General features: G+C 39.4%; 1 protein-coding gene across 2 annotated transcripts in view; it reads left to right on the forward strand.

The window, feature by feature from the left end:
• iqsec3a (IQ motif and Sec7 domain ArfGEF 3a) overlaps positions 1-12,853 on the forward strand; it is a 150,252-nt gene that overhangs the window by 98,443 nt on the left and 38,956 nt on the right. For both annotated transcript variants that reach the window (XM_074697863.1, XM_074697864.1), the window contains exon 5: positions 10,099-10,260. In XM_074697863.1, coding sequence (XP_074553964.1) covers positions 10,099-10,260 — 162 coding nt within the window. The remainder of the gene's footprint in view (positions 1-10,098; positions 10,261-12,853) is intronic.

Genomic DNA, 12,853 nt, shown 5'->3' on the forward strand with positions numbered 1-12,853 from the left:
AACTGAATAAGTTTATCTGGTGAGTGGTGAGTGGACACACTGGGAGCAGAAAGGATCAGGAAGTGCAGAAAACAAGACACAAGTGAAACACGTAAGGGCAGGGGTGGCCAACCAGTCTTAGACCAAGAGCCACAAAAATTATCGTGGTACTACAAAGACCCACATCAAAAATGCACTTCCTCTCACACATAAACAAAATGACATAAAATTTTCAAATCAGCATTTACTGTGTTTGTAAGTGTGTTTCAATTTGTACTTGGAGCTGTGTCAAATACAAATTTATGTTTTCACTGCAGAAGACATAAAGTTCCAGATAAAGTTCTAGGTAGCTATGAGCACATTAGCGATGTAGAGAAAAGAAACTGAAACTTAAGTATCAATCTCATCACCCAAGTATTGATCAATACTGATCACAACACTGGCATCAATATATCAATATTTAAGATTGATCAGCACACCACTACTCATAACAATAAAATATATATATTTTTAATGAATGGATCAAAGAGCCGCACACTGAAAGACTAAGAGCCGCATGTGGCTCTCCGGCTGCAGGTCGACCACCCCTGCGTTAGGGAGTGGTCAGGTGATCACTAGGGAGACTAGTGTTAGCAAAAAAAACAGACATTAGAAAGCAAACTGACAGAATGGGGAGTTGAGTGACAGACATAACAGGCTGACAAGGATATTTATCGAATTTTCTTCTTTCAGAGTCTGACCTATTCAGGGCTCCTCTTTCCGATGTATCTTGCTATACCTGAAAACTACACAAGAACGGCAGCTGTCAATCATCATTAAACGTGACGTAAAACCCTGTTTTTATTCTCTAATACCTAATGAAAAAGAATCTTTTCAGAAAAAAAGAGGACTTTAATATCTTCATATCATCACAGTAAATGGATGTGGGAAAATTTTCTACAAGGTGTATTTATTTTTTAGAGTTTGACCACAGCCCATCTGGAATGACTGGGGAGACAAAGTTTTTGACCTATACTGCAGCCAGCCACCGGAGGGAGCAGTGTTTGTGGCAACCTCTCTCTGAAATGACAATTTTTTTACAGTCTATGGTCACAACAGAAAAGTTACTTACCAAAGACCAATTGCCTTATTTTGTCTCCTTTTTACTTTGGACAGTAGGACCTGGAATTAAACTCCCAACTTTTCGAACAAGAGACCAACTCTTACCCTGTGCCACAGCCCCTCTTTTAGAGATCACTAAACACATAGTTTAATATATTACAGACTGCATAAATAATCTACCTTTATCAGTGAACACTCACAGTTCTCCCTTTTAAATTGTTTATTTCGATATAACCTCTGAACATGTGCTCAGCAGCCTATAGCACACTTGGAAGGGAATATTTAAACAGGAAGATTTGCAATATGCCTAATTATCTTTTCACCAGAGTGTAGCCTGGAGGGTCAAAACAACCAACAATTTCCCAAAAATGTACCAGACTATCTCACGTCACTGACAAGTAAGGCTCAAAAGCTGATGGAGTAGCAGGGTACAATTAGGAGGAATACAGAACGGGTGGATTTAAAAATAATGGCAACGATCCACCAAGCCGAAAATTGTCATTAGTCATCCTGCTGCGAGTTGTGGATGTAATTAAAAGTTCCTCCACCTGGCACCTCGGGAACTGGGATGAAAAATTTGCTAACATTTCAATCCAGCAGCCTTTTTTTCCACCTGCCACCTCAACCATTGCTGTAGACATCCTCCCTGCTTCCTAAAAATACCCTCTGGAAACACAAAACACTCTGTTCCCTTGGGTGCACAACCACTACAAGATTTTGTAAAGATATTCCCCCAATTAAGTCATTTAATACAAATTTAGAAGATTGGAGCTCATAAACACCCATTATCCTTTTGCTCACTGCCAAATTCCGCAGTGCAATAAAAGGGCACAATAAAGCTGATTAACTTTGACTCAATGCTGGAGCGTGACACAGAAAACAAGAGGAGCAGAAACAAGCTGTGCTGCTACTGCAGAATAGAGGCAGAGCCAGTAATCTGTGGAGGAATTGAACAAAATATGGATAACATTAGAAATTAAACAGAGGGCCATGAAAATAAGATGTCAGTCCAATTTGAGATTTTTCTAATCTGAATTGCAAAGAGGAAAGATTATACAGAAGTAGCTTTGGGTAAAAAGACAGACTGTTAAAATCAGGTTACTTTAGATGTAGACACATCTTTGAGGCTCCTCAGACCTCAAGATGTGGAGTTCAGACTGAAGAAGTTTATTTGCAAATCATCAAAGACTGAAATTTTGAACGCTAGAGATTTTCGAAGACTTCTTCAGAAATCAGTCAATACGTGCACGCAGCTGTCCGACGAAGGTCATAGTTGGACCATAAAGTCTATAGACTTCTGGCCGAGAACATCTCGCTCTGCTTAGGGAGAGGGCCCGTGTGACCTTTTTTGATTAGCCACTCAAAGAGGAAGCAACATTCTAACGATGATGGCTGAGATCTATGTGTGTGTCATGGTGTTTGTTTGTTGTGTTGGAGCCTAGCAGCCCTATTTATCATGGTCATCTACTTCCTCTTCTGGCTGAAATTTGCTCATGCTAAAAGCAGAGGTATACAAAGACCTGCCGAGTCCCGCTGAATCTAACCGCATATATATATATATATATATATATATATATATATATATATATATATATATATATATATATATATATATATATATATATATATATATATATATATATATATATATTTATATATATATATACATATACATACATATAAATGTAAACTCATGTATATACAAATATAACTAACTTACTGGCTGTATATAAAATATAATATTTTGCTTAGACACTACTATGTTCTGTTTGCTACTTGCTACAGTTAGCTTTCAGATGGGCTTTTTGATAGTAGTCTGATAGTTATTTGGGTTGCCAGGGGATCATGTCTGTAGTCTGTATATGTTCAGATTTCATTTGAAAGACTCAAAAGTAGGGATGGGTCCCAAATTTGGTACTTTCCATATGTCCAACCAAATTCCACCCATGGTGCTGAGTAGCAATTCACATAAAATCTATGGTACCAAACACATCATTGTGACTAAGAGGGAGTGGAAGAGTCAGCGATATCCATGCTGGACATGAACACAGCTTTGCAAGTTTATGCACTGAGAAATAAAAATGTTAAATTGAAAAACTTTGGGATTTTATTATTATTTTTGATTTTGTATTTGTTTATTTTATTTTATTTTATTTATTTATTTATTTATTTTTTTATTACTTGTACAGTTTACCTTTTTAACCCACATCATGCCCCCCCACCAAAAAAAGAATAAATAAATAAAAATAATAATAAAAAAGGGGGAAAAGAAAAGAAGTTGACAAAATGCAAATGAAATATGAAAAAATGATTTTTATTATTCAACAAACTTATGTTTATTACCACACAAAGACACACAAAATTAATAAGAATTGGTACTGTTGAGTACCAATATTGATTACCAGGTACCAGGTATCAGTACTGTGTAGTTTCAAATGTGAAAGGTACCCATTCCTACTCAGAAGTTTGTTGCATCGTCTTTGAGAAAGTCACGACAGCACTGTCTGTAATCTCTGCGTGAGAAAGCTCCCTGTTGGACTGTAAGGATCTGTGAATCTCATGAGCTACTCCCACCTTTTTCTATCAGCACCTCTCTCCTCTCATTCCCTCAATCAAACACCTTGAAAGATAAGCAAACTTTTAATAAATTGTCTGCTAGAGAGGGGAGATAGATGAGTACAGAGAGGGAAACCAAGCTTGAGCCTTATTAGTTCCACCAGTTCATATTCTCCCTCTAATACCTGCAGTGTTGTATCCTTTGCATCTTAAACAGGGCTGTTTGCTTCAGGCTAAAACTTGAGTATTGCTTGATCATGTGGAAGAAAAGCTCTCTGGTATGCATACATCCAGGTAATGTAATGTGTTGGAGAGGATGAGTATTTGTCTTGCAGCAGGTGGCCTGTGCACCCACAGTAGCAGGAGGAGTTAGAAAGTCAGAGGAGAGTAAATTAAGGAGAAGTTTGAAGTCTGTGCCTGTATGTGTGCGTGTGTGCACCAGCCTGAGTGAGAGTAAAAAGCTGAAGCAGGGAGCAATGGATAAAGAGAGCAAGAGCAACAGAGAGGAACTGAAAAAGACACAAAAGGTAGAGTGGGAGAGAGGTTGGAGGGGGAGGCCATTTGATAAAGTTTCCCCCTTGAGTGTGGATGGAATGACAATGACTCCATTACAGCAGAGAAGGGCTTGTCAAGGACACAGGCAACACACAAGGGAGCTGGAACCAACTTATAGCAGGCAAAAAGAAGGAGCCACATGACGAGCTGAGACAATAATCACAGATTCTTTGATACACTTTGCTTTCCAAGTACATTGGTTTCAATTTTTGCTACCCTGTTTGACTTTTCTTCTGTGACAACATTGATTAGACATCACAGCAGCTTACTGAGCAATCACACTGACTCTCCATGCGAGAAAATGGAGCACCAGCAGCGCTTTATGAATTGAATACAAGGTGGCAAAAGCGATATATAGGTGAAGGCGTGAGTGTGAAGAAAGAGTGGGCGCGAGCGATCTGAATGCATATGTTGAGAGGCTAATTAGCACAGCAGGAAAACAGAGCCTGCCAAACTCCTCGAGAGGAATAACCTGACTGCAGGAGGAGCGAGCCTCTGCAAGAAAATTCAGCTGGTGCATGGGTTGTTTGTTTGTGCACACGCAGACCTTGTCAGTATTAACAGTCTGCCCTCGGTGCTAAATGACCCAGCACATAATTACAAATCTGAAATCCAGATGGCGAATTGAGGAAGCATTTCCAAATTCTTTTCTGCAGACAGGTGGTGCATACGAATGTTGTAGAATATCACAACTGATTAAAAAAAGAAATGACTATTTGCTGAAAGATAAAAAATGGTGGAGGCTGCTGTGTAAACAGCCAATCAGTGATCCCATTTGCACACCAGTGCCAAAGCGCCGGGGGCAGTTTGAGTTTAAGTGTGATGCCCAAGAATACTTATGCATGTGGATCTTGCTGTTGAGAAACGACTGACTCTACCACAGAGCCACAGCTGCCCCTCTGTGTTGACCACAGGAAGTTCAGCCACTACAATAGACATCAATAAAACCTGCCTGATATTGTCCTAACACTCACTTGTGTAACACACAGTGAGGACATGGTGTATCGTTAATCCTTGAAACAGTATTATCAGCAGAGGTCAGATGGTAAATGAGCCCAATTCTGATTTTTAGCAAATTATGCAAAGACAAACAAAAGAGGATTAAGGCCACAGCAAAAATAAGTAAATAAAATGTTTGTTTTTCTTAAATCCATTTTTTTAATCACTATTTCTCCTGGGAAAAAAGTCAGAATTCTGACTTTAATCTCATAATTCTGATTTCTTTCTCAGAATTCTGAGATTAAAGTCAGAATTTAAAAAAAAAAAAACATTTTTTTTTTCATTTTTCTCAGAAAAAAAAGTCAAGATTCTGACTTTTTTCTCAGAAAAAATGTTTGTAAAAAAAAAATTTGGACTTTTTTTTAGTGGCCCTGAAGCTCTTCTGTACAATCAAGTCAGATATGCATAAAATAATAAATACAGCTTTGAAAAAATAATGTTTTATTTGAATGGAGGAAAAACTCAGTTTAAAGCTGGGGTCTGCAGAAATTTTTCTTTCTTGTTAGTAAACACAACATTCAAACTGGGCTCCTCCTCCTTGGCTCAGTGCCAGCAGCAGCCCACACCCACAGCCTCTGACTGTAACTACGTAAACACACCCACTAGCCCAGAAACAACCTGTAGCATTGTGTTTCTATGTAAGAGAGACTCTAGAGCCGTGCACATGGCTTGGTATGTTAGCACAAGCTAATCACATGTGAAAGTCGAGCCAAGCTTCACCCTTGTTTAGGAAAAGCTTTATTTGGTGTCTTGTTTTATTTTGGTTGTTTTTCTTGTCCCATGCTACTTCCACTATCATAGCCGCACAGGATATTCTTCCACTTGCTATCATCAACATGCAAAGTTGCTTGCACACTGGGCATGCTGGGATTGGCTGAGGTAACCATACTTTGTGAAAAATAAATAAAGAATATACCTCTGCCTTTCCAGCAGTACATATGGATGATGCAAAGTGGTACTTTGACACAGCCACTGTACATCATAGTAATGATCCGGGGTCTTGAAACATTCATACTGACACTATCATATTTCTGCCTTGAAAATGCATGGATGTGCTAACTGAGCCATCAATCTATCACTGGTCAGTAATGAAACAGAAATGTGTGCACCTGGCAGCATGCAGCATTTCACGTCAGCCCATGTAAAGGCTGTAAACCACAGCTCCGAGGCAAGGACACCTCACACATCTTAAACAGATCTAAAATACTGACCCTATCAAAGGGGAAGTCGAGTACACAAAGATCGTAGCTGAAGGCAGCTTTGTATGTATGATGGGATAAAAGGCAAAAATGTCTCCATCAAGGAGGCAAAGTGTGTGATTTAGGGATGAAGATGTCAGGGCATCCAGCAGCTCATTTGGGAGTTATGCTCTTAGCATAACATCTGGGGCCTGTCTGGCACCTCCTTTCACATTCCCTTTGTGTTCTGTGTGTATCTTTATGCTGTACTCTGTCCCCTTTTCACACATCAACCTTGTGAGATTTCTATTTTCAGCTGTGAATCACCTGCTCTACCCACGTCCTCTGTCTTCACAAACAAAGGAGGTCATTTGATATGTCTTGTAGAATGTCTTGTATGGCCTTCAAAAGAATGATTAGCATGTATTTCTTTGTGAATCTACTATCTTAGTTCTAATGTTTGGTCAACATACACCAAAATTTAATTGTATGTTGCAAAACAGCCTTTTATTGATTTAAAATATTTGCATATTTGGAGAAATGACACTGGCTTATCAGCACAGTCTTCTTCTGCAGCACAAATATGAATCAATCCAACATTTTGTCTCCTTCCATCATCCTGCTTCCTTCTCTGCTTACAAATAATAATGACCATGTGTGTTTCATCTGTTGTTGGGAAAACATCAAATGCATGATATCTGCCAATTCGTTTGGCGAGACATCACCTTCAGCTGCGAGGGCGAGCTTGAAGCTGGGAGTGTGCCGAGGCTGCCACAGCAGATGCTTTCAGGCGGCACTCATCGTGCTCTCTTTCCATCGTCACGTTCCCATTCCCGCACATCTGCTCTGTCTGGTCCACTTCCAGCCTCATCCCACTATCCTGCCCTTTATTCCCCCCCTTACCCTCCCCTCTGCACCGCCCTCGCCTTACTAAACCCATTAGCTGTGGAACACACACACACACACACACACACACATAGATAGAGCACATGGCTGAGTTATGTAAAAGCTGTGGTTTAAACACTGAATGGAGAGTGAGAGCTTTGGCAACAATGTGGCCGCCTCCCTGGAGCAACTGTCCTGTGTCTAATAGGGTTATAAATAGACGCAGTGAAATTTCCTCGTTTACGCAACTTCTTCTATGCAGTCAGGTAAAAACCATCAGTGAGTCCTATAAACATCTTATGATAAAGGATTTGGTTGTAAAAAAATGATTCTGGAAACTAAAAAAGATGTTTACGCAGTTTTTACTCAGTAGTCACTCCATTGTCCAGAAAAAAATAATGTTTACCTTGACTAGCAAGCTTTGCGAAGAGCTGGAATTTTGCAGTAATTTAATGATATATGATGTTATTTTGTATCCTTTGAAAATGTGTCAACAATGTGTTCATTTCTACAAGTTCAGAGTTTTATTCAGCAGATGCTTTTGTCTGAAGTGACGTACAACACAAGCAAGAATTTAGACAGAAGGAAAAACCTTAGTTGACAAAGTGCTTCAAGTTATTTAGCTGCAGGTGCTGCCATTAAGTGCAAAAAGAAGTGCCTTTTCCCTCCATGTGAAATAATGTAGCCATAAATGACTGCAACAATGTAGTTCAACCTTCAACAACATTCAATGATCAGTGCTAAATAATCACTAACAGCTAGATCTGAGACCTTCTGACTCATACTACCACTGATGACAAAGAGAAGAAGGGTCAGATTAAAGTAGAAAGGGACTCCATGGATCGTATAGAGTTACGTAATTCATTCCACCATTTGGGCACAACATAGGAGAAGAGTCTGGCTAGAGATTTGGAGCCGTGCTGGGCTGGGAGGCTTCAGTTCCCTAGCTAGGCAGGTTTGTGTGGAGTGTGCATTGTTCTGCATGCTCTCCAGTTTTCTTTCAAAAATATGCTCATCAGGTTGACACCATAGGTGAGAGTCTGAGCTATCAAGGTTGTCCGTCTCAAAGTTAGTGGTTCTTAACCTTGTTGGAGGTAGCCTACCGAACCCCACCAGTTTCATTTGCGCATTCACCGAACCCTTCATTAGTGAAATATATAATATGAATTTATTCAAATTCAAGACATAGGTATATGTTTTTTACTGGTGCACAAAATGAACCATGCATGAACATCACCTTGTTCCAAGAACACCACCGACACAGTGCATGAACTCACAACAAATTAAATCCCTGCAAATCAGTGTGACTTTAGCTGTTGCCTTTGAGACCATTTCAGATACGTGTGGCTTCACCTTGGCAAGTGCCACTTCCTTTAGTTTTGCCGGTGTGAGTCTAGAGTTGCTCAACTTGGCATTGCAAATCATGCAGATAGGACGCTGATACATGTGAATCCATGTTGTACATATTTGTCCGACCACTTTCATCACAAATTGACACAATGAGACGGGTGTGTCTTCGCCGAAACCCCTGAGACCGACTCACCCAACCCCTAGGGTCTGATCAAACCCAGGTTTAGAACCACTGCTCTAGGTGTTAAGGCCTTTGCACACTGGGTCTGTTTTTTCATTGAAATCAATGCACGTCGAAAGAGAAAATTGAATCCCATGTTGTGTCAATCACGTTTGCACATTCACAGCCATACTTTTTTTTTGTAACAGGTTTGATTTTTTTTTGCGTTTTTTTCTGCTCATTCCCAGAGTTGGTTGACTATTCAGAGATGCCGTAGGCTACATGCAATGTCACATTCTCACATTTCCTGGCACATTCTCTGTAATTTCCTGCTATATTTGGATGATGAATGAAGACTTGTGTATGTGTTTGCCTGTGCATGTGTCTCCCTGCTCTTGTCTTGTTGATAGACTCAGTGTTTTCTTTTCTTTTTCTCAAGTAGAAAGAACCACTGAATCCTTGTCACTGTTTGATGATTCCTCTCAATTTTTCTCAAACTTCGCAATTAATGAAAAAATAAACACACTGGATTTAGTGAGCAAGATTTTTTTGTTTGATTTTTGGGGGGGATTACGGATCTGATAAAGGCATTCGAAAGTAATGGAAATTTAATGTGCAAAGACCTTAAGTGCTGTGATAGGCTGGCAACCTATGTAGTGTTTAGCCCTCTGCCCTGGGATGGGCTGGGAAAGGCTGGAGAGGGAAAATATGGTTAAAAAAAACAACAATAAAAAAACATCGTGTAGGCCTCTTTTTTTTTTTTTACTTTTTTTCTTGGCAACTAAATCAACGCACTAAACTCACACTTATTCATTCAGTAAGGTTGAATTTTGTTTTATTTACTAACTAATTCGTGTTTGATTATGTAGACTTGACTAGATGTAAGATTTTTTTTTTTCAATCAAGGAAAAAGTTTAAGGTTTTTAAATAGCAAAGTCGAGGCTTTACTTGGTTTGTTCAGATTGAATATAGAGTTAAGGTTAAATCATTATCAAAATTATTTCACAAAAAGTAAATAATCTGGTAAACAGCAAGTGGAAAGAAAAAAAAGAACCGTCAAAATTTCATTTGAGTGCTGATCATTTTGACTTCAATTGCAGACACCACATTAAAACACATTCATCCAAGTTTGTTTTTTTCTTCAGTGTACTTTGTTCTGATCTGCTTTGGGTGTCATGTTTATTCCTTACTTTGAAAATTGTTTATTCAGATAAAAATAGTTATTGCTGCTAAAGTAATCAAGCATATTAAAGAGCAAATTGTTGGTCAAAGACAATCTACTTCCTTTTTGTGCAGTTTTGAAACGTTGACAAATTTCTTTCTGTGTTTTTGCAGAAATCCTGACAAAGGCCTTCAGTTCCTGATCTCACGAGGCTTTATCCCTGACACACCTATCGGCGTTGCTCACTTCCTGCTACAAAGAAAAGGCCTGAGCAGACAAATGATAGGAGAATTCCTGGGAAACAGCAAGAAGCCCTTCAACAGAGATGTCCTTGAGTGAGTAGCATATACGTTTTCTTTGAAGCAGCTATAGAACCACTCAGCTCTCTTTACAGGATGATTATCTGAAGTAATCCTCCCATTGTCTGAGGGATCAGGGGTCAGGGTCAACTACAGGGCTGGATTCAATAAGGCATTTACCTTGAGAAAAATCTTAAGCTTTCCTGTGCGGACACCGATGCTTACTGTGCTCAGGTTTTACAGTTTAAACAAGGATCAGCTTTAACATTATGACCATCTTTCCTGATACTAAGCTCGGACCCTCTTGTCAGGGTCAAACTGCTCTACCTGGCAAGACATCGACTCCACTCTGCCTCAGAGGGATGTGTTATCCTACAGCAAGACTTTAGTAGCAGAGTATAGTAGTTGGGTTATTGACCCTCATTTGTCAAACATGCGTACGCCTGAAAAATGGATGTACACTCCTTTCCATGCACAAATTGGCATTTATTAATCTGAACGTGGTCGTCGGGTATGATCAAATCCCACGCCAGGTCTGAGTTCATGTACGCAAGTTTCATGTCAGTGGGGAGTGCGGTGCAGCGAGGAAAATCCGTCTGTGGAGGAGAGTTATTAGATCATATGAGCACAAAACATTGATGTTCTTAGATTAATATTTAGATCTTTTAATTAGATATGACACCAACAATGTTTCTAACATTTCAATCCTCTTCCGCCAATCTTTAAAACACTTTGCTATGAAAGAGCAGAACGAGCTGTCAGCTGATTTCTCCACATAAAAAAATGTGTGTCCTCTATCTGTTTACTTTACAAAATAAATAAATAAATAAAATAGAGAGGCAGTTATCAGTTTTCAAACACTCCCATGTCCATGATGAAGTTTCTGCAGAGAACATTCAGACGACGCTGGATCAAACTTTCAGCCTGGATTCTTTTAAAGAAGCTGTATTGATTACATGATTTACTGTGAAGATTACGATTTCATTCCTCATAATATTATCATATAAACATGAACTGTGTGTGGAATAAGTGACTTATTTATTAACAGAAGACGTTCATTTACATGAGATCACAACCTATGTGCTCGTCTCATGGTAAGAATAATCATAAAACTCCGGTCTACCCATGCGTGACTGCACACGATCGACACACTTCAGCTCCACTCCCTCCTCAGTCTGTGACAGGTTCAGGCTGGAGTCTGCAGCTTCTTTCAAAACTCATACACATCTTTAAAAGACAACTTTCTATGTTACTGGACCTGAACGAAAACAATTAATAATATTGTGGCTTCTAATAGTCATACATCACAGATTAATTATCAGGGTATAAACAAAGGATGTGTAAATTAAATGTTTAAAACTCTGCTGTAGTTTAGTTTGTCACATCCACGCTGCTGAATCACTGCAGTGATGTCCTTGCAGGTGAGTTTGTTCTGATTCATTCTACTTTCCCACCGCTTTTTTGGGCAGCCAAATGACGTGGCATCATTTCCTCTCTACCTCTGTTGCTATGGCGTTGTCGATTACCAGCATGGAGAAGTTCCCTTTTTCCGTCATGCGTCCCTCCATGTTGTAAAATCAGAGGGTTTGGCCTGCTGAGTCTTGAATATTCAGGGGCGTGTTATGTAAATTACAATTGTTTTCAGCTGCCACATTTATCAACACCTGATCATGCGTATGCACGTTTCATAAATCACACGTAAGCATTGCCGTGAACTGTTTTTAACACCCAGATCTGCGCCAAGTAACACGCAGGATTGATAAATGAAAGCCATTGTGTTTCTGTTCATAAAAAGTGATGGTGTCTGTGTAGGTGTGATGCATTTAACCAGTACAAACAAAGCTTGGAAACATAATGTAGCTTGAATTCACTTTGGAAAGTTGTGCACACCAAGAAAACTGATGAAACACGGTGTTCTGGATGTAGCTTTCCAAATGCAGATCAAGATTGTGGAGTAAAATAAAAATACCATCACAGAAAAGGCACCCTGTGGGTATGAATATGGGCGCTTAGTTTTTGCAGTTCATTTACCTTTTGTTTCCTTTGTACTTACTTTGTTTCTCTGAGTTCTTAAGCAGACTGCAATTATTTAATTTGAAATGCCCCCCTTTTATTATTCTTTTTATCAAACACCTTTTCCCTTTCTCAGTAATCGTCTTTTTCATTCTATTACAATCTCCTATTCACCCATTACCTCTTAATTTACATATCAACCCAGAGGCGGCGCTGCATATATTTCTTTTATCTTCCCTTTTATTGTCAAAGTTATCAAACTGTGGGCTTTTAGTCTTTGCAAGGTCACACATACACGACATAGCACTCTCCCAGGCTGAGGTGGCTTTATTCAATGTCTGCATTTTCTTAAATGGGCACCATCTTGGTTCCAAATATTAACAGGATAATGCTTTTAAGGCTGAAAACACCGGCTCACAGTGTGGATGTAGTTAGCGATGAGAATATGTCAGGGTATATTTTGCCTTTTTTTTTTCCTACAGAGCAGACCGACGGCTGCACTCAGTGGAAGTGATGTTGGAGAGGGAAATGATAGGAGGGAGCAAAGTGTGTGTGAGAGCACTTTCAATAAAGAGTAGTCACAGGAGAGCGGCTAAGGGATTGCAGTCTAATGTGA

Source organism: Halichoeres trimaculatus, unplaced genomic scaffold (genome assembly GCF_033239565.1).
Source record: "Halichoeres trimaculatus isolate MK-OKI-2021-1 unplaced genomic scaffold, fHalTri1.1 fHalTri1_scaffold_21, whole genome shotgun sequence".
Lineage (NCBI taxonomy): Eukaryota > Metazoa > Chordata > Actinopteri > Labriformes > Labridae > Halichoeres > Halichoeres trimaculatus.